Raw genomic sequence first — 22426 nt, 5'->3', positions numbered from 1 at the left:
GACTTGCACATGTAACCCGTTTCATTAAAATGACAAGTCAGTCAACCAAGTTTGGCTTCTTAAGTGGACATCAAACAACAAATGTAGGACCAAATGAGATGGATGTGCAATTGGATCTTAGGTGCTTCAAATCAAACATGTATGTCTGCATCTCTTCTAATTTACACTAACACAGTACCAAAATCCCAAAAAAATTGTGAAAAATATAATAAAATTTGAATAACAACAACTTTTTTTTTTCAAAAAATTACAAGTTCATAATACCAAGATCATGTCTTTCGAAAAAAACAGATTAGGTCGGATCGGTTCGACACATCAAATTGATAATCAAAATCGATATGGTACTAACAAATTTTCATCATCTTTAATAAATCTATTTTATTATAATCAAGTTTAAAAATGTTATGTGCAAAGGATATCGGAGTGATGCATTGTTGCATAGTTGATAAGTCATATGCTCAAATATCTTATACATCATTTAATGTAATAAATAAAAATTAAATTTTATTTAAATAATTCTCATATTTTTAACTCAAAAGTTACAGAATGTGGAAGCAGATTAAGCAATTGCTGTATGTATACGTCAAGATAGCAGCATGTAGTTGCTAAGACTCAACTTGCCAGGAAGTATGACAATAAGAAAACCATGACTTTAAAGGTAATGCATAATGATTATGGAACCAAAGTTATTACATGTTTAATGAGCTAAGTAATCTCACATTCTGTAGTTCTATCACATTTGGGCTTAATAGAGTCTTCATACCAAACAAGAATGCAGATTCATTTTTGGAACTTAAGTCAATTGTATCAGAAATATTTAACATTTTTATTTAACTATTTAACTTGATCAGAAATTTTTATAGATTCAGAAAGCAATCAAATAATCTCAATTTAACTATCAGTTAGAATATTTAACATAATTTCTAAACTCTAATTTTAAAAAAAAAAAGCATTTTTCTTTTCAAATTTCTAGGTGACAGCTAATTGTAATTTGATGTGTGGGAAAAACACAACATGAGTTTTACTATTATACCTTCTTGAACAATGCCAGTGAATAATGAAATGTCATGATGTGTGTTATCCTTTTCCATTCTCATGAAACAAAGAAAGAAAATTTTCTATGTAGATGCAGAATGACATGGTTTAGATACCTCTTCTCATGGCCATAATTGGCTGCTGCATGACACCAGAGCAGCTTCCTTTTGTTCTTTGTGTTCTCACATGTACAATGTTTTGCCTTCAATCAATGGCTACAACTAACTTTGCATGGAAGAAACAGACTTCACAATGGATAATATATATCATCTCAAGCATCACAATGTAGGGCTTATAAGGCAGCTGTTGCTAGAATCTAATCCAAATTGGTGGTGATTTTTAATCTAAAAACTTCAAAAACTCATCAACATGTTCCTATTGTCTTTCTATTCATCTGTCTTCATTTTTTCTTTCTCCCAACAGATCTAAGAAAACAACTACCAAGATTATATATTTTCGACATAGCAATGCCTCCATACGTATCTCTTAAACAATGACAAGTTTCAGAACAATATGATTTATGAGCAAAAGAAAAGGAGGAGGACAACCAAATGTGACAGCAGTAGAAGGGAAGCATAAAAAAATTTACACAAGGACTTAATTGTGCCCAAGTGAAATACCAGAACATATGACCGATCATACTTAGTTGAGACTTTGCTTTGATGTTATTGTTGTAGGACTGTTCGTACCTTTGTCGTCAATCATGGATTAAAAGAAGCTGCTGGTATGAATACATGCTAACTGATGATATTCAACATAGCACCAAATAAAATGAGAATAATTTGCTTTTCGATCTATTTCTAAATTACGAATTGGTTATTTTGATGATGATAACACCTTAACACACTTCCAGTTTTATGACAGGACAACAACCAGCCCTAATGTCCCAACTATCTGGGAACAGCTACATGATATAATTTTCTCAGCTAAAGTTTACAAGGATAAAGTCAATGATCTTTCCAAGCCATAAGCAAATCAGAGTACCTCAAATAATTTTGTTGACATTGCTATATGATACTTGTGTAATATTCACAGAGATTTCATCGAGAAGATGGAATTCCATGGCCTTAAAGAATGAAGAAAGGTGGAAAATTTTGTTCCATCAATTATCAAAAACACATTGCAACCATTGATTCTAACTATCAGCTTTAGATAATATATATCCATGAGTTGAAATCATCAAGACATCATCTTAAAAGAAATAATGGTAACAGATTGCTGTAATGCCATTGGATCCGATCCCTACTTAGTTAAAGAGGCTATCATGATGGACAATGGTTGGTTATAAATGCTCACTTGAATGGACCAACATGTCCGATGCAAATAATGGAAGAAAAATTGGAAAAAGAATCTAAATATTATTTTTTATGATTAAGCCATAGAAGACTGTACTTACAACTTGTATAAGAGATATACAGCTATCTTACATTTCTCGAAGTAAACTACTGATCTTCCGTAGCTCCTTCAAAGCTGCTATAGCTGTACCCTGACCTTTGCCTCCAAGAATGTTGTTTGATAAGTTATCAAATGAGTCAAATTTGCTCTTATCTTGCTGGAAAACTGTCTCAATCACCTACATGAACTAACAACCATGATTCTAGTAGCACTAAAAATAAAAAAGTAGCCTTCGAATATCATACTCCCACAGTAAGTAAGTGATATCCCATTTCAGAATTCAAAAAACTTAATCATATTAGACAAAACTATTACAACTTTTTTAATTTCATAACCAACTATTGTTGTGAGTAGCGATGTAAACCGAGTGGAAACAAATGAACAGTGCGCTGTTCATGTTAGCGTCGAACAAACAAAAACCTAGTAGATTTATTTTAGATGCAGAATCTTTTGTTGTCATTTAACCTGAAATTTTATTAGGAAATAAGATGAAATGGAAGGCAGATACTCACCAAACTTAAATAAGAATATCTCACCTGAATATGCTCAAGCATGGACTGCCCAAGATTCCTTATAGTGTCCATCACTTTCTTATCTCCCACTTCAGTCCTCTTATTTATTCCACAGGAAGTATAGGTTCCATCACAATGTGAAATGTCAAAGCTATCCTTTTCTATATGTCCAGCATTTTGTGATATTTTTGACTCTTGATTTTCTTCTTTAGAGCCTCTACCAAACCTCCATAACCACTGAAATTTACCTGCAAATGGTTTCCGGTCCTTTGGAGCTGCTATTTGTTCTGGTATAGAGTCAACATCGCCAGATGAAGTGGCTTCAGCATCTTGGGCCAACTGTTTGTCGAGATTTTGACAACAAGGCTCCTCCATATTAGTTGATTCTTCATCTTGCTTATTTTGACTACAAGACTCCTCCATGCTAATTGTTTCCTCATCATTATCACCAAGAAATGAATTTGAAGTGATACTGCTTTTCTCTGACTCATTTTCATGGTCATTACCTATGTCATGCGGACTAGTAGGTGTGGAAACCACCAACGCATTATGACCACTCAAAAGTGTTTCTTCAACCATGCAATTGGAGGTCCTTTGATCGGCCAATTCCTCTGGAAAACCTTTTCCAACATTTAAGTTGTCTGAAATAACAGGAGACTCATTACATTCAGATTTAACATGGTCTTTGGCAACTTCAATAACTACAGATGAATCACCAAAAAGTCTTCGCCTAACAGAAGACAGAGCATGAGCATTATTCCCCTCGAAGGGTTCCGAATTTGTCCTAGAGAAACTTAATCTTTTAGTCAAAATCTTTTTCATAATTCCACTTGAACTCGAGTGACCATTGCTCTGTTTTCTGAGTTCTTCATCCTTATGCAACACCCTCCATTGCTCTTCCCAATATCTATCTGGTATTACATTAAGTGAAGTCTTAGCCAAAGCTGAAGCTGATGGAAGACTGTAACCTCTACTGATCATGAGCTGATTCTTGTTTGAATATGTTTGGCATGGCGAGGACAATATGTTTGATTCAAGAGCAAGCACCTGCAGTGATTTTGCCTGCTCTATAAGTTTCTTCATATCAGGGTTCTGTGGAAAACTTAGTAATCGTTGGAGGCAAGTGGTTGCAGTTTCAGTGGCTAAAAGCGAAGATCGTACATAGAGAAGCATTGAGACTGCCAAAGCTGCAATAAATGCTCCTCGAGGAGAACATAAAACCTCAAAGTTGAATTCCACATCATTGTCTATGTATCTACTATTCGAAGAATAAAATAGTTCATCCCAAATCACCAAAAGATCATCAAGGCAAAACTCTCGTCCAAACAGAACACGTAACCATCGAAGGGCAAAGTATTGAGGTTCCACCTCAAGCTCAACAAGATGGCTATGAAGAGAAGAATCCACATTTGATAGTAGATAATATAATGCTGATGAGGCTTCAATGACAGGAGGTAAATTTGAATTGGATCCAGCTACAGGAGAGAAAAAACTTGCCATGGAAACCACACCTTGGGCTCCAAACATTAAATTCTCGAACATGAAATAAGCATCATGTTCCATAAACCTTTCAGATAAAATAACTCCCAACTCACCTTCTGCTCCATAAGAATCACTCAGCAAAAGCATTTCCCTGGTATCAGGATCAAGTTCATCCAGACTATGGTCATTGCATATTTTGTAAAGATTATTCTCTATTTCAATCCCAGACTCCCAGTTGTTTACTCTTCTAATCCTGTGACTAGAGAGAAAGTCGCCTTCAGGGAAGGAGATTTTGTCAAATTCATCACTAAAAAGATCTTCATAAAGCTTTTGCACTTGAGTTAGGTGATCCAGATCAAAATGAAGCACATAGACTAGAGGAGCCAATAATTCATGCATTCCTGTTTTTAAATAGTAGTGTCAGTGCTTTTAACTATTGAAAAAATGAATAATACACTAAGAATAAACCCAAAGAGTAGTTATGCAGTCAACACTACCAATTTGCGAACTTTAATTTGTGATAACTGTAATTCATGATAAGGATATCAATTTTAATTTAGTAAAAACCTCAACATAAATACTAGTGATAACTTTCATGCTAAAGAAAAGCATGATGAGCTTCCATTTGCAGTAGACTATTATTTTTCCCTCAAGGTTACCTAGGTTATTTATCAAACATTCCACAATGAAATAGGTTAGAGATTAACCTTCAAAATTACGATATTAAGATAAAATTCAAATAAAATAAGAATAAGCTACATAATCTTGCCTTGTCGATATCCATACTCTGGATGCCGCAGACACCATAACAGCAATACCCTTCTAAGCAATGCCTGGCATATAGGAGTGTGAAAGTAGCCACTATGCTCAGGATATAACCTAGACAAATCTTGGTCGATCATTTTCCCCAGCTCAGCATAACTGAAAAACCGACCCCAATTGCTATCTGTAGGCAGTAGATAATCATAGTTGTTAGTAAGTGTGCAGTTACAAGATTCAAAATTTTTTAAGTGCATGGGAGCAAATTTATTTCATTAATCTTAAATGAAATTTCTTGATTTCACCGAAAAAAGTTGCAAGCATATTCACAAAAAATAAGTGGGAAAATAATTCATTGGATTCGACGAAATGAGCCATTCTGATGATCTAGTGAAGTAGTAAACAAACTTATACAAGAATATATCTCCCAGATCTCAGAATGAAGTTTATTTTTGTTGGAGTTTCCTGGGACCACCATCACAAGAAGCACTTTGGAGGACCATCGTCCCCAACTTACATTACCAACAACTGAAAATGCTGAAATCAGCATGTGTTCTAATTATACCAATAATAACTAGCAAACTCAATGAAGGCTTGTAGGTGAATGTTGACTAAGGCTTGTAAGTGACACTTAAAAAGTTTATAGTTCTCTGCAAGCACAACTAAAAAGTTAAGTGTACCTGGATTTTGTGATAGAGGATTGTCCACAGTAAGATCAGGAGATGCTTTCCCATTTTTAGGGGAATGATGATCTATCAGAAGACGATGCCTCAGATTAGCATATCTGTGAACCCAGAAACTTACATGAGGGATTATTTATAGACATATGTAGAAGTTCAGAAAAATACACATGAAAACTTAAGTAGCCTGTGGAAGTCTGAAAGCAAAAACCCGACAGATAAAAGATTTGATATTCCTACATCTACCTGGCTCCACTAAAATCCAAAGTGATCTTGTCAGATCGTTATATCAAATTCAGCAAATAGGAAAAAAAAGCAGAATATATTTGTAATCTGTCATATAACAAACAAGGGCTACATAGAAAATAAAAATTAGTGGTCTAAAATTAGGCAACTGCAATATCAAACATTAAGCTAAACTCCTAGTTGAGCCAACGTAATTCACAGATAGGCCTAAAATATGTTGAACAACAACGTAATAAAGAAGAATATACCGTCACTTCTTTTAGCAAAATAAGAATATGTCATTCCTCCACTGATTAGCAACCTAAGAAGAACTAAATTGAAAGATAGTTTAAATTATTTTTAAGATTGGAAAGAGTATTATAAGCAGCGTATTAAATCCACAGGGCAGAAAAAGAACAATTCTCCTACAGCAGACAAAGCAAAAGAAAAGGCAACAATGCATCAAACTACACGATTTCCCAGACGAATCTTTAATCCGGTTCCAGTCTCACCTCCTCCGGGTGTCCGCGGTGACGCGCCGGATATCATCGATCGAGGCCGGGGGCGAGCTTGGCAGCACTCCAAGATCAATACGCCACCGGACGCTTCGAAGATTAGAGAATCTCTTCTGGGGCATCGACGAGGCATCGGAAGCGGACGCGTCGACCGGAGACGAGCTCATGGTGGTCCTCGTCTGACAGCCCTATCACTCAGCCAGCGGATCCAATATCCGAGAGGAAGCGGCGGCAGAAAGGTGCCGCCTTTGGTATGCAGCTAGGGTTATCTCGCAGAGATGGAAGGTAGGAACACGAAAAAGGAGGGATTTTTGTGGTGCGGGGAGGGATAACAACTGGAACACGGAAAAGGAGGGATTTTGTGATGCGGGGAGGGAGAACAAATGGCTGCTGGCGATCGAGGACGACAAAAGGCGAGAGCTTTGGGAGAGAGATCAAACTCTTGAGGCGTGGATCGGCATTAAAGGTGGGTGTTTTAGGGGCAGAGCAGATGGGATTCACAGGTTAGGAACAGTGGAAGATGGCAGGCAATTGAGGCTTTGTCTCTATTCTCCTAAGGAGCCAAAAGACTGACCATTGAGAAGTTTCTGCTTTTTTCTTTTCCCATTATTTTTGGCCTATTTGTCAGAGAGGAGAGGATAAGATGGAGAAGAATATATATATATATATCAAAAGTTAAAATTTATAAATAGATAATAAGAATTAATGTTGGTTAGTTGATAATTTATATAATAGAATTTAAGCCAATATTATCGTTTTAAAAAATATAAAATAATTAATTAATGAAAACAAAGAGGTATTACATTTTTTGATTCAATGATAACCATGATTAATATTTGAGTTCTGTTGAATGGATTTTAATGGAAATAGCATATATGAAAAAAAAAATTAAGAAATTGAAGAAATATGTAAACTCTAAAATTTTGAAGGATATATACATATATATACATGTAATAATAACATTTTAGAGAAGAAATTATGTTATTTCCAAAATTTGAGTTATATTTCTTCACACTCAATCATTGGATGGTCCCAAGCAAAAAAAAAAAAAAAAAGGCTGGCTTTCCAAATCTATAATTTACAAAAATGAAACCAAGAAGTGTTCAAAGATTGGAAATCTACTTTATTGTTTTAATAACAATGAATGGCTTCTCCAAATGATTGTTTAGGAAATTACAAGGGATTTAGTATCCTAAGAGTGGAAAATTAAATTTTGGTGTGTGTAGGGTTTGTTCCTAGTCATCTTTACAATTCTATTGCATGACAAATAATGAAGACACTCACTCTATCTACTTTACCAAATAATTTAAATAAATTATTATTATAAAAGGGGTGACTTCCATTAATATTGTCTAGTGAGGATTAATTTAGATTGTATTTATAACTTTGATACGATTCCGAGATCGTAAGGACCAACCTTACCGTTGTACTAATATTATTTGATCTAATTTTTTTTCTCGCTCGATGATATAAAATAAATTTGAGAATGAAGTTTGACGAATAAAATGAGATTACATGAAACATATCTTTCTTTAATAGTTGTGTCAATTAAACATATTCAAAGAATCAAATTATGTTTTGTTACATCATTAGATTCCCATTGTTTCACATGAGCATTTATGTCACAATTTTTGGGGCCACTGAATAATGAAGTCAGACTTAGTCTTTCGATCCGATTTCCACATCAACCAAATTAAATGGCATGTAAAGATTTTGAATCACTTTTATAATAAAATATACTTATTATCTAAAAAATTAATAGAGTCTAATAAATTTGATCAACGATGTATGGGTTATTATTAATGATGTCATAAATATCTCATCTTGAAAGTTATCTAATCAAATATTTAGGAATTACTGAAAATATTATTTATTAAGCTTATCTTTCTTCTTAATAATGAGGTCACAAATCCCTTATTGTGAGAATTATTGATCAAATATTTAGACATAACCTAATGGAATCTATTCGATTAAGCTTTGATTTACAATAATGATGTCATAAATCCCTAACCTAGAGAATTATTTGATTAAATAGTTAAGCACCACATGCACAAGGATTTTGATTTGGAAACTTAGTAATTGGTCAATAGGACCAACAACATTACTTTGATAATCCATGACCTAATTAAATTGAGCACTAACATTAATGAATGGATGTAGTTTGTGATTTGTTGGATTGATTATGGTGTGGCAATAAGGTACACCAAACATTCTATTGATATGCATTCAAGTAAAGCATCAATTTAGGTAGAATAGTTGGTGATATACAAAATTGTATAGAAATCATAAGATAAGAACATTCTCTCTCTCTCTCTCTCTCTCTCTCTCTCTCTCTCTCTCTCTGTGTGATGACAAAAAGGCATGCCTACCCACACCTAGTGGTGACAAAGGAGGAGGTAGCATCACGTGGAAAATGTGTCGATTGATGCCAATTATTGGAAGAGATGCATCTTTAAGACAATGCTATGTGGGCCGATCTATAACACATCCACCGGCAACAATGTTTCTTATTATTGTTGACATTGATGTTGATGATGACATTGTGCACCTATGTTTGGGACAATTAAGAATTGTCTTGTTTGTTTAGATGGCAAGAATTGATTTGTTATCGGGTGATACAATAAGTGCGAGGTTTGATGATGATGTGCCAACTCAAAGCTTCTGATTAATTAGATTTAAGGGTCAATAATATGCTGTCTTATTTTTGTTTTTACTCGAGCTCGGATTATCGAGATGACAAAAGAGCAATCTTACTTTATGTTAAATTTATTATTATTATTATATATGGATGGGCGAGATGTGATGAGTAAGCATCACATTGCTAATATTGACATGTACAAATATATGTTTACATGTATTTGATTCAAATCCTAAGTGGATTGGATCCAATAATATCATATTAGTTATATAAAGCACTATTATTTTAGGCACACAATTCACTTTTAGTCATATGTATATGAATGATTTGAGAGCTTGATTCCCTAATAATTCACTCTAATCATGTTTGTTACATTTATCATAATTCTCTAATATAAAACTCAGCTAACCAACAAGATTTGATTTGATGATGAATTGGCATGGCACGAATAGTAAGGAAGATGATTACAGTAAACTAAATAGATTATCGACAAAGAAAAATAACACATAGAAAACTAAATAGATTATGTTGGTAGTAAAATCTAAAGTTGGTCGGAGGTGAAAATATAATACTCTTCGAGTTATAATATTCACAAAGACCAAAATCAAATGGGATTTTCTCAAATGATCATTCCAAATGTGAGTTAGAGTAGTTTTCTTTTTATCATTATCTTTTTTTTATTTATAATATATTTATACAAAAAAAAGTTTATGATTATTTTCTCATATTATAACGAAGAAGAAAGGAGGTTTAGAATTACTGTCCTTGTCATAAAAAGTAGATAATTAAGTTTGTGTTTCTCATTTATATTTTTTTCTATTATACCACTTTACGTGGTATCAATTATTGATAAATATCTTATCATCAATAAAATTATCTATAATTTATTAAATTTAAGTATTACTAATTTTCCCAATAAAAAGATCTTAGGAACTGAAACTCTTTGCTTAATAATAAAGAGAAATATATGTTGGGAACTAAAAATAAAGAGAAATATTATGTGGAATTCAGTGTACGATCCCATGTCACAAGATTGTGTAGCTCAGAATTGCGCACATCAATCATAAAATTTCCCTCGGCTAATTAATGCCACTCACATTCCATGCTTTTATCATCATATTTCTAATGCATTACCCAATGATCCCACCGTCCATGTCGTCACTACATTCAACAACTAGTGGGCATTTCTCAATCACACCACCTAATTTTCCATACAAATTTTATGTGGATCTCTTCTTTTTCTTGATTGTTAACACCAACTCCAATCTTTTTAAGAAGTGGACAAAAATAAAAGCATGATCCGTGCAATGCCCACCAACAATTGTTCTTGGGAAGTCGATCTAGTCTTCGCACTCCTTTGGTATCGTGTGCTCACACGATCCGATCGATTTGTGTAGAGGAATCAATTTTATTTATAGAGAAATATTTTTACTTATATATATATATATATATATATATATATTATGTTTAATCTCTTTGTTTGGCTACTCGTTTCGATACTTAGGAATATGTGAGTTGAGTATTTTTGGGTATTTTTGTTTAAGATGGAAATTAAAATATTCACTTCGGTGCTAAGGCTACTTGCACTGTCCGTATGTTTGGTCTTCGATTTAGATTAGGAAGCCATTGTCTTTGTTAGAATGACATTAACAATAGATTTATCCATGCAAAATTGAAGTCCCATGTATTATTAAGACTTCAAATAAAATATTATTATACTAATACAACTAAATAACATTTTATATTTCTACATAATTAAAAAAAATTCATATTTATCTCCTATATTTAAGTTGAATCATATATCTATGTAAAATATAAAAATTATGTAAAATAAATATTTTTACATTAATCTTGAAAAATAGTCAGAGAACCAAACCTCACGAGAGTCTCTAAATCTTCTCTAGGATATAAAAACAAAGGTGAAATCATGACACTCATCGTATTATCTTTTTAATTGAGAGGTCTCATATTAGTTAAAATTAAGAAATATTAAAACTGAAAAGAGATAGAAAAGAAATTATAGAAGCTTAATTGTATTCACGTGTGCCTCTCCTATTTATACAAGTTAGGAGGGAGAATTTTCCTTAATAGATTAGAGGATTTCTCTCATCAGAGTATAGAGATATCCTTGAGAAATCTTATATGCTATTATGCCCCCGCAATGGTGCTCTTATCAAGGATGTCAATCTTGGACCGATGTAATGCAAAAAGGTGACGAGCGAGAGGCTTCGTGAGTGAGTCGGCTAACTGATCAACCGAATGGACATGAGAAACTGATAGTTGACGGCGGACAACTTGATCTCACACAAAATGAAAGTCGATAGCAATATGTTTCATGCGGGAGTGGAATACCGGATTAGCGCACAGATAGGTAGCTCCAACATTGTCACAATATATTGTAGGAGTAGAGTTGATGTTGAGTTCTTTAAGCAGATTTGTGATCTAATTGAGTTCTGTAGTGGCAATGGTGATGACACAGTATTCAGCTTCAGTTGTAGACCGTGCGATTGTCTTTTGCTTCTTAGAACTCCAACTAATTAGATTAGCGTCAAGGAAGACAATATACCCCGATGTGGATATTTGATCATCAAAGTTTCCTACACAATCGGCATCGGTAAATGCATGAAGTTGAAGTGGAGAGTCTTTATGAAGAAAGACACCATGATTGAGAGTCACTTTAAGATATCGTAGGACTCGTTTGACTGCAGACCAATGCATAGTAGATGGCCTCTGCATAAACTGTGATAATTTGTTAACTACAAATGAGATGTCGGGACGGGTGAGAGCTAAGTACCGTAAGGAACCAACGACTTATCGGTATTGAGTGAGTTCCGTAGTAGGACTTCCATTAGATAATTTGAGAGAGCCACTAGCAGATAGAGGAGTTGTAACCACATTTACGTCCTGCATGTTTGTTTTGGATAATAAATCTTGAATGTACTTTCTTTGTGATAAAAAGAGACCGAAAGATGTGAATGTAGCCTCTACACCTAGAAAGTAGTTCAGGGGTCCTAGATCTTTGAGCGAGAATCGATCTATCAACTGTTTGATGAATGCTTGGATTTCTATGGGGTTGTTGCCTGTGATAATGATGTCATCCACATAGATCAGAATATATATTGTGTCGCTATGGCGTTGTCTAAAAAATAACGATGAATCAGATTTGGAGTTGAGAAAGCCAACTGAAGTAAGAAAAGAGCCAAGTTCAGTGTACCAGCTCTTAGAGCCTGACGAAGTCCATAAATAGCTTTTCGAAGTTTGCAGATATGCTTTGGATACTAAGGATGAGTGAAACCAGGAGGTTGTTGCATAAAAATATCTTCAGTTAGAGTCCCTTGTAAAAAGGAATTATTAACATCCAATTGACGTAATTGCCAGCCCTTAGTGGTGGCGAGACTCAGGATAAGTCTGATTGTAGTGGGCTTAACAATGAGACTAAATGTCTCAGTGAAATCAACTCTATGTCTTTGATGAAACCCTTTGACGATGAGATGTGTCTTATATTGGGCAAAAGAGCCATCGGGGTTCCGCTTAACTCGAAAAACCCACTTACACCCAATGATATTTTGTGTATGATAAAAGGGTACTAGATCTCATATTGAGTTATAGAGGAGGGCATTATATTCCTCACACATGGTGGTACGCCAATGTGGAGATTTTTGGGCTTGAGTGAAGGTGGTGGGTTCAACGGTGGTGGATGAGGAATCCGATAGCATGAAGATCAAGGACCTAACACGGTTTGAAAATACCATTCTTAGAGCGTGTGGTCATAGGATGGTTGGAGACATCGGGGCCGTGAAGCTGTGTTGTTGGAAGAAGTGGTTGAGAGTCATTGACACAGGCCGGGTCAGGTGGAGGTACGTTAGGGTCACTTGACCGAGAAGGAGGTAAAGATAACGATTATGATCCTGAACCAAGTACCCCAATAGTCGGAGAAGAGAGAAGTGGAGGAATAGGTAATTGCTAAACCGGAAGAGTGGAATAATGTGGATCATGAGAGGAGAAACTAGATGATGTCATGGGAGGCTCGTTCGGTTGGATCGGAGGTATACCCCAATGAGAAATGGTTAATAAGGTGGTCTGCATAGTAGGAGAGGTATGGTTGTGAAAAGGAAAAACAGACTCAACAAAAATAACATGACACGATATAAAATTTTTGTAAGTGTGGAGATTATAGCAGTAGAAAACATTATGTTCATGAGAGTAACATATAAAAACGCAAAGATTAGATCATGATGTTAACTTATGAGAGGCATAGGGACGTAACCATGGATAGCATAGACAACCAAATACTATGAGTTTGTGAAGATTTGGGAGTTTGTGAAATAGTGAGTCAAAGGGGGATTGGTATTGTAGGACTGGCGTAGACATTCTATTAATAAAGTAGACGATAATTTGAAAGGCTGTCATCCAAAAGTTTGAAGGCATGGAAGCCTGATGGAGAAGTATGAGCCCAGTTTCTACTATATGCCGATGTTTGCATTCGGTGGAGCCAACAAGTTAAGGAGTATGCGGGGGAGACTTGAGATGTTGGATACCACAAGCTGAGAGATAGGATACTAGAGCTTGATATTCACCGTCATCATCAGAGTAATCCATTTTGATGGTAGACTGAAAATGGTTTTTGACCAACTTTCGAAAAGTGGGAAAGATGATCGAAATGTCATATTTATGGTGAAGAGGATATAGCCATGCGTACTTAGTGAAGTGATATATAAAAATGACATAAAATCTGAATTTATCAAAAGATAAGATTGGGGCAGGGCCCCAAACATCTGTATAAATAATTTCAAATGGTTTAGAGGTGAAAATGGAAGATAGGCCAAATGGTTGTTGATAACTTTTATTACTAAGACATACATCACAATGCGTTATAGAACTATGCGATTTAGAAATAGGAAAAGAGAAACTAGAAAGTAATTGTGGTGAATAAGGGACAAGGGATGACTAAGATGACGATGCCACATATCAACTAGAGCCACAATGAAAGAATGAATAGTAGGCTGGGTTATTTGTGGAGCTGACGGCTATTCGTAAATATTTTCTCTATTCAAGCCCTAGATTAAGGATGCCCCCATGCTCAAGTCCTTAACAAGAAAGGAATCATGAAAAAATTCAATTGAAATATTATTATTTTTACAAAACTGAGAAACAAAAATGAGGTCACGTTTAATATTAGGGGCATATAAAACATCATCGAGTGTAAATGTAGTAGTATAAGAAGTAAACGTTGTGGAACCAGTATGAGTTATAGGAACATCGTTACCGTCATCGATGATGATATCTTCATCGCCACCATAGGGATTATGGAGAGACAGATTCTGAATATCAGAGGTGATATGATGGGAGGCGCCAGAAGCCACAATCCAGTTAAGCTGGCTAGTCGTCGGAGTAGTGAGGAGATTTTCCTGAGGCCAGTATGATAGAGCAGGAAGGCGGGGTTGAGACCGACAAACTTTAGCGGAGTGTCTGATTTTATCACACAGCTGGCAGATGATCCGTCATTGGTGGCTTGAAGGGGCAGGATTCCAAGGTGGACGAGTATTGGAGTTACCACTTTATGAGAAGTTAGGAGGATAACGGGGGTGTCACATGGGACCCATAGGATCAAGAATACCTTTGGTGATGTTCGGAGGGTACTGAGTATTCTTCCTCTTAGACTTATAACTGACTTGAGCTGTGATAGATAGTCTGGGCAGTTTATTCACACGCTTCAAATACATCTCATAGTCAGTCAACTTGTCATAGAGTTCTTCAAAGGAGACTAGCGAGTTGTGTGCTCGAATTGCAGCTGCCAACTCCTTGTAGTCATCTCCAAGACCATTTAGGGTATGGATGATAATCTCCTCGTCACATAGGGAATGACCTATCAAAGCCAAGTCATCGATAATAACTTTGATATTTTATAGATAATTAGTGATAGTACCCCTCTTGTTTGGCCATCATCAGCTTGGATAGAAGACTAAGCTTGCGAGTACGTGAATGATTCGCCAATGTTGTTTGCAGTTTAGACCACATATCGGAGCGACGGATCCAGCAACCATAGTTTGGAAGATGAGACGATCTTGACGTAACCATAGTTTGTGAGTTGTATTAGGTACTGGACTAGGTTCTCCGGGGATGTTAAGCATGGCTGGCGGACAACTGAAGGAGTCATCAACGTAACCTAGCAAGTTGTATCCAAATAAGAGATTAGAAAATTGAGCCCGTCAAGACGCATAATTGCCATCCTTTGATAACTTGAAAGGGATTAGTATGACTGCATTGATGGAGATAAGCCCTGTAGTAGAAGAATTGTGAGTCCCTGTAGAAATAGGAACTGGAATATCAAAAGAAGATAACAAAAACATCCCAGCGAGGATTGTTGCTGCAATGAAGATTGTTGCTGCAGCAAAGATTGCTGCGACAACGAAGATTGCTACGACAACGAAGTTTGCTGCGGTAGCGAAGACTACTGCTAAAGACTGCAGTTGCTGCACATCATTACTATTGCTGCAGCTGCTACAGATTGCTATGGTTGCTACTGCAGCGATGTTAAAGAAATCTACAGTGATGCCGCAGTAGGAGAAACTTGTGAGAAATATGCTAAAGCTCTGTCGGCCTCAATGCAGGAAGCGATAGCAGCAACAGATGCAACGAAAGCTGCTGTGGCAGAGGAAGCAAGATGCAGCGGTAGATGGAAGCGACTGTTGCTACAAGAACTACAATCGTTCCTACTGCCGCAGGAAAGCACTGATGGCTGTGCAGCAAGGATGGCGACAGCGGCACTTCTCGCTCGAGCGAGATGCAAGAATGAGGAGGAGAGGTCGTTGGCCGGGGAGCAGTTACGAGGACGGCAACGTAGGTGAGGTTCTTGGGAGGGTAGGAGGTGGCCGACTCGGTCGATGATGGAGTCGGAGAGGCGGGAGAAGAATCACCGATCTTCTGCAGTGGAGGAAGGAAGTCAACACCAGTCCTTCCAGCTTCCACAACGACACCTAGAGGAGCAGCAGAAGTCGAATTGCCTTTGTAAGGGAAAAGGCTATGATACAATGTTAGAAAAGAGATAGAAAAGAAATTATTGAAGAAACTTAATTGTATTCCTATTTATAGGAAGAATTTTACTCAACAGATTAGAGGATTTCTCTCCTAGTACAGAGATATCCTTATATAATGAGGAAAATATCATGAGTTATAAAATCTGAAAACTTTAATTGATACTAATATCCTTTAAACATATTGAGTAATTTACTTATTATATAATTACACGTATATAACTCAAACTACTTAGCATTAATCATATTTAAAAGTGATTAATCTTTTTATATATATTATCGAAAAAGGAAGGAAGGGGCCCATTATATATATATAAAGCTAATTTTCAAAGGATATGTGTGCAAAATCTCTTTCTTACCTTAATCACCTGGCGTGAGGCTCGTCTGTCTCGCGTCAATCAGGGTCCAGCTTATCTGGTGACGTATCCGCTTGAAGGCTGAATCTTGAACCGGAAAGTGCAGCAGATCCTTGCAAAACATCAATCAATCAATCAATCAGTCAGAGGGTCAAATGAACCGTCCAGATGAAAGGGCTCGAGGGCATTTTAGGACTTCCAAGTTGGGTCTCTCTCTCTCTCTCTCTCTCTCTCGTTCTCTTCACGCAGACGGTCGGTAGTCGGTACTACGTCCCCGCGCGAACTCCGACGCCTACGTCAAATAATCGCCGAATCTTTTCCTCGCGATTCTGAAGCCCCAACAAAGCCCAATTTCTCGGCTTTATTTAAATTTAGATTGTTTTCCCGCCACCCGATAAATTGGCGATGTTTCCGAGGCCCCCGTGCTGTCCTCCGGACCTCCTCAGCGTGCCGGGAGCGGGTCGCCATTTCCTCGCCCCCAAACCCCGAGCCCCATCCCTAAGCCCGCTCGTCCTCTCTCTTCCTTCGTCTCCAACGCGGTGGATCGTCGGCCTCTTAGGGCTCCCGGGGAGCTGCAACTCATCACCGTCTTGCTTCCCGTTCTTTGTTTGATGAGCCGTGGGTCCGATCGCGCTGCGGATTTCCGGCTCTCCGGCGATTTCTTCCTGCTTCTGCTGCTGTTCCTCTTGGCCTTCTTCTTGTTCCTCTTATCTCTCGTGCTCTTCGGTTTCCTTGGCCTCGTCGCTCTCTCTCGCCTTCTCCTTGAGTGAGTCTGGGGAACGAGAGGGGATCTGTTTGGGCTTTTAGCTTCAGAATCAACCGATTCCTCAAGGGACTTAATGGAATTCCTCAAGACAAGGTTTCCAAGTCGTGTTGGTAAGTTGAAGGGGGTAAAAAACCCAGATCAGGACCGAGAACAGTTGTCCTTGTCCTCGGAGGAGCTCAAAGATGAGACCTTGGACGCAATGCCGAAGTCGGCTACCGCTCCGGATGGGGGAGACGACGACGACGACGACGATTTCATCACAAACGACGTGAAGAGGCGGCTGAAGGAACTGAGAAAGAACAGCTTCATGGTCCTCATACCAGAAGAAGGCCATCCGGGAGAGCAGGAAGAGGAAGAGAAAGAGGAGGAGAGCAGCTCGAGTGGGTGGGGGGCCTCAGAAGCCAGTGCTGGGTATTCCTGTTGTGGGTTCGACACATTTTATGACCAGTACTGCGACCGGATGCTGTTCTTTGACAGGTTGATATCCCGGCATCTAAATGAAGCTGGTATGGCATCAACAAATGCATCTGCATCTCAAAGATTCTGCAATCATATTATTATCCATAGAGATATGTATTTTAATACTTGATGATGAGCGTCAAGTGCATTTTGCCTCTGTATCACATCATGTTCTTAACTTTGATCTAATGTTCCTCTCTTATTAGTGGCATTAGTTTGATCCTAATCCGAGCTACTTCTGTCAAGTTTCATACAAGTTTACGACATACATGTTACAGGATCTCGGAGTACCTCACAGCGATCACTCAGATCTGTGTCGAAGAAGTTAGATTTGGCCCTTCGAAAGCTCCGTTTCAAGAAGGGGCAAGACGAACACCCAGACGACCGCGAACAACCACAGCTGCCGCAGCAGGAAGACGAGCGGTGCCGAATCCTTGAAGCTGCTTATGTAGCGCAGGTTTCTTTAAGTTGGGAGGCACTTCATGGTCAGTACATGCAACTGAGAGTGAAGATTTCGTCGCAGCCGGAGGATGGTGCTTCCTATGGCTATGCTGCGCAATTGTTTCAGCAGTTCCAGGTTTTGTTGCAGAGATTTATTGAGAATGAGCCATTTGAGCAAGGATCTAGGGTGGAGGTTTATGCCCATGGCCGGAGTTGGCTGTCTAAGTTGCTTCAGGTGCCGAATTTTCTAGGTAAAAATAAGCAACTCCGTTAAACTTCTCTTCAGTCGTTTCAATCACATTCCATTTGTGAGATTAAAGAATCTGTGCTTTACACCTTGTCTTTTACATAATATGTGGTGGAAACTGAGTGATCTCTAGGTTATCATCTTTTAGACAGAACAATAGGTATTATCATGCAAGAACACTAACCTCAAATCCAATATTCTGTTCTTCGATATGCTTTTGCTTTCCTTTCAGATATAGATCAGAAAGTAAATGTGGAGAATTATACGGACTTGCCAATTCTTGCGGCCGACTTAGTTAAGATAATGGAGGATTCCATCCTAACCTTCCGCCTTTTTCTGAAGATGGACAAGAAAAGAACAGGTAGCTTCTTTCGAGCTCACAGCCCTCGGAGCTCCCTTCATCAAGTGCAAGCCTCACTTGATAAGGTATATGCCACATGATCGAAGATAGATGCATGCTGCAAATTAAATGATCAGTAGAAATATTATAAATTGGTGATTCATGGCTTTGAATTGCAGAAGGAGATGAGAGTGAAGGAACTGTTCAAAAAGAAGAAAGGGTGGAGGAAGAGAACCTGGCCGACCACCACGGAGGAAGTGGAACTGCTATTTGCTCTCATCGACATCAAAGTCATATCGAGGGTTCTGAGGATGGCACGGCTCAGCAAGGAACAGTTGCTATGGTGTGAAGAAAAGATGAGCAAGCTCGATCTATCGGGCAACAGACTCTGCAGGGATGGCTCGCTGCTCCTCTTCCCCTGTTGATAGTGCGCTTTGCTTATTTTTCCTCGTGTGCTTCTATTACTACATGTATCAGACAATATATCAACCTTTGATCTGTAAAGTGCAGTAGTGGCCTTCCAATTGTGACACATACTATGATACAATAGTAATAATAAATCAATACTACGACAGTTCAAAAATTTATTATTGACTGATATTGATAAATCAAAGCATAACATCGCTCATTAATTTTCTAAGGTAGCAATCAAGAATTTTTCAAAAGATAAAAAATAGCACAGCATCCAAACTGGTAAACTAATCAAAGAGGGAGAACCCCATATCATCGTCGCTCTCCTCTTTCTCTTCCTTCTTTTCCTCGGGAGTGGGAGGTGCATCTGGAGCAGCAGCACCGCCACTAGATCCTGCAGCTGGGCCACCTGGAGCACCAGCTCCGATAAATGCTCCACCACCACCTCCCCCAATTATTACCTGTACGTCCAGAAGCAAAATAACCGTGAGAGGAGATACACAAACTGATATCTGTAATGAAGCAACTTATATTACTCTCAACACAACCTGCCCACAGTAGAGCTGAACATGATGATGAACAGAAGCACACATACAAAATTAGCTCATGCTTCTAACATTGTTTAACATGCCCATACAAGAGCACGTGAAAAAGAGATTCACAAGATAAAAAGAGACATCTTGCGGGCATCACCATCGGCACTAGGCATAAAAGAAGACTCTTGAATAAGCAAAAAGAACTTTCTACTGTTTCGATTTGTCACTTATTTGATTTGAAGATTTTGTCAGAAGTAAGCCAACATGGCTTTTACAGGTCGGACACCATTGCCGCTTGAAGTATACTATCCAAATTGTGATTCTTTATACAATTGGCTGAGTGATCGGACATGATCAGACAAGAATGAACCCACTTCGGCGAATGCGTGCAAGCAACCAAAAGGAACCTTAACACACAGCATATGTAAGGCATTTATTTTATAAGACTGTAGAAGCAAGCAGTACAAAAAATCATTAGTAAAGCAACCAAGTTCACATACCAATCTTCTTAAATCTTATTTAGGTTGGATAATAATTTGCTGGATGATATGATCCATGACACCAATAAAAAAAGCAGTAACCAGCTACTAGGCAAAATTAACTTTGATAATTATCAAAAAGAAGAACCCAAGAGTAATATCTTCGGAGTGACAAACCATTGATCTTCCAATATAACATATAATGCGTAGGAAAGGTTGATGCGTCCTTAGATTAGGATAAGCACTGATGGAGTAAGGCCTCAAAGAACCAAAGATGTATGCTTTCAGGAAGTGTAAACTGTCTCCTACGCTTTGCCACTAATAACACATATTTAAGCATTACAATAATTCCCAGCTCGATCTCTGGTTGCTCTGGAACATACAATAAGTATATATCTATAATAGAGGAATCCAGCATACTCCTTCCAGATAGCATTTACTTATCGCAAAACCATCACTAATTTAAGATCATTCTTACTGTACATATAGTGCATCTTCCAGATAATTTGCCCTTTCAAGCTTTCTCAAACCTCTTCCCACCTTACCTCTCTTGCTCAAAGGACGAACCTTTCCCTAAATACAATGACATGATACATATCTCATGACCTCCCGACTACAAAAGAGAAAAAAATCTAATAACATAATTGATCACAAGAAATAAGGAAGATAAGAACTTGTTGTAAGCCTATCTATGATAAAGATTAATTCGCGATCAACGACGAGTAGAGACACACATTAGGCGAAATCAAGGAAAGGCCTCTCACCTGGAAGACGGCCGAAGAGGGGGAGACCATGGAGAAAGAAGACTGGACGCCGCCAGTGGAGTCAACTGCGAGCGCCTCCTGGACGAGCAGCCGCTGGAGGTCGAAAGTCGAAGCGGCCGACGCCTCCAGGTCCCCGGAGAGCTGCTTCGCGCTCCACTCGCCGCCGGAGCTGCGGCACACGAAGGTGAACACGCCCATCGCCCTTCCGCGTCTCCTCACTCGCGCCGACTGGAAGCTGTACAAACCCTAGGAATGGACGGGCCCTCGTCATCCCACCTCTCCCCTTTTATAGTAGACGCACCATACTGAATGGACAAAAAAGCCCATCACATTATAGTTTCTTCGCCGATACAGTTCGACCACGTGCAGATCACGTGACAGAAGATTTGGTTAGGGGACTTGAATTGGACCGGATCGATCATGCGTTGCTGATTTGATGGACCACATCATGATTCATATGATGGGTCGTTAGATTGACCATTGGCCAACGTGTATACATCAAAGATACATACGAGTCCAGATCACTTCGAGGCGCTAATCTTGGCGAGCACTTGGACTTGATCTCAAATGCTACCAGAAACATCATGTAATCACAGCCGTCGACTTGATTTGATGCACATGTGCCCCTATTCTTCAACTGAGGTATTGAGTTGATCCTGTTGCTATCTTTGTGTTCAGCTATAGATATTATTTTTACTAAATTAGAAAAAAATATTTTATAGAAGAAAAATACAAAAATTATCCTCCTATCAAAATGTGCAAACAAATAAAGTTGAGAGAGGACCACTGTAAATTTAGATGATTAGATACAAAAATAAATCATTTCGTGTGCATATATATATATATATATATATATATATATATATATATATATATATATATATATGTATATATATCAAAAAAATTATCTTGGTCCTCGGAGAAGCCCAAGTCTAAACTGCAAGCTCAGTTCAAACCCAAATCAAAGTTCATATTTTAGCCCAAATCATAACTCCAAGTTCTTCAAACTTTGAATCTAAATTTATCGGATGAAGTTTTAGATACACCTAATAATTATTATGGATTGAAGGTTCGAAACTTTATCTAATATTTTTTTAAGCAATATTACCTAATTTAGAGGTTTTGGAATGAAGTCTCATGTGAGATTATTGCTTGCAGCAGAAGGCCACTGCAGATAATGAAGGCCACTGCAATATTATCTCATGTGACATCCAATCCTTGCATCTTTTAGACATCAGAGGGAGGAACCCATACTGCTTCTCCCCCTCATTATCAGCTAAAGCTACTCTCATCCAGGTGTTGTTTGCTCTGTTATTTACCATATCATTACATCTCATGCATTCATTTTAGTT

General features: G+C 37.8%; 3 protein-coding genes across 3 annotated transcripts; 1 reads left to right on the top strand and 2 right to left on the bottom strand.

The window, feature by feature from the left end:
• Positions 1-2373: 2373 nt before the first annotated feature.
• Positions 2374-7202, bottom strand: LOC103995167 (uncharacterized). Its single transcript, XM_009415694.3, has 5 exons — positions 6601-7202; positions 5864-5967; positions 5194-5370; positions 2967-4825; positions 2374-2608 (listed from the first exon to the last, which is right to left on the bottom strand). The coding sequence occupies exons 1-5, from the start codon at positions 6768-6770 to the stop codon at positions 2459-2461; spliced, it is 2460 nt and encodes an 819-aa protein (XP_009413969.2). The 5' UTR covers positions 6771-7202; the 3' UTR covers positions 2374-2458.
• A 9491-nt stretch (positions 7203-16693) lies between these two features.
• LOC135644223 (uncharacterized) lies at positions 16694-19309 on the top strand. The gene is made up of 4 exons (XM_065161695.1): positions 16694-17903; positions 18135-18548; positions 18777-18970; positions 19064-19309. The coding sequence occupies exons 1-4, from the start codon at positions 17471-17473 to the stop codon at positions 19307-19309; spliced, it is 1287 nt and encodes a 428-aa protein (XP_065017767.1). The 5' UTR covers positions 16694-17470.
• Positions 19310-19459: 150 nt separating this feature from the next.
• Positions 19460-21345, bottom strand: LOC135644879 (large ribosomal subunit protein P3-like). Its single transcript, XM_065162825.1, has 2 exons — positions 21075-21345; positions 19460-19756 (listed from the first exon to the last, which is right to left on the bottom strand). The coding sequence occupies exons 1-2, from the start codon at positions 21270-21272 to the stop codon at positions 19583-19585; spliced, it is 372 nt and encodes a 123-aa protein (XP_065018897.1). The 5' UTR covers positions 21273-21345; the 3' UTR covers positions 19460-19582.
• Positions 21346-22426: the final 1081 nt, after the last annotated feature.

This window comes from Musa acuminata, chromosome BXJ3-8 (assembly GCF_036884655.1).
Source record: "Musa acuminata AAA Group cultivar baxijiao chromosome BXJ3-8, Cavendish_Baxijiao_AAA, whole genome shotgun sequence".
Taxonomy (NCBI): domain Eukaryota; kingdom Viridiplantae; phylum Streptophyta; class Magnoliopsida; order Zingiberales; family Musaceae; genus Musa; species Musa acuminata.
Note: the sequence above shows the minus strand (reverse complement) of the source record. Positions and strands in the feature narration are given on the sequence as shown.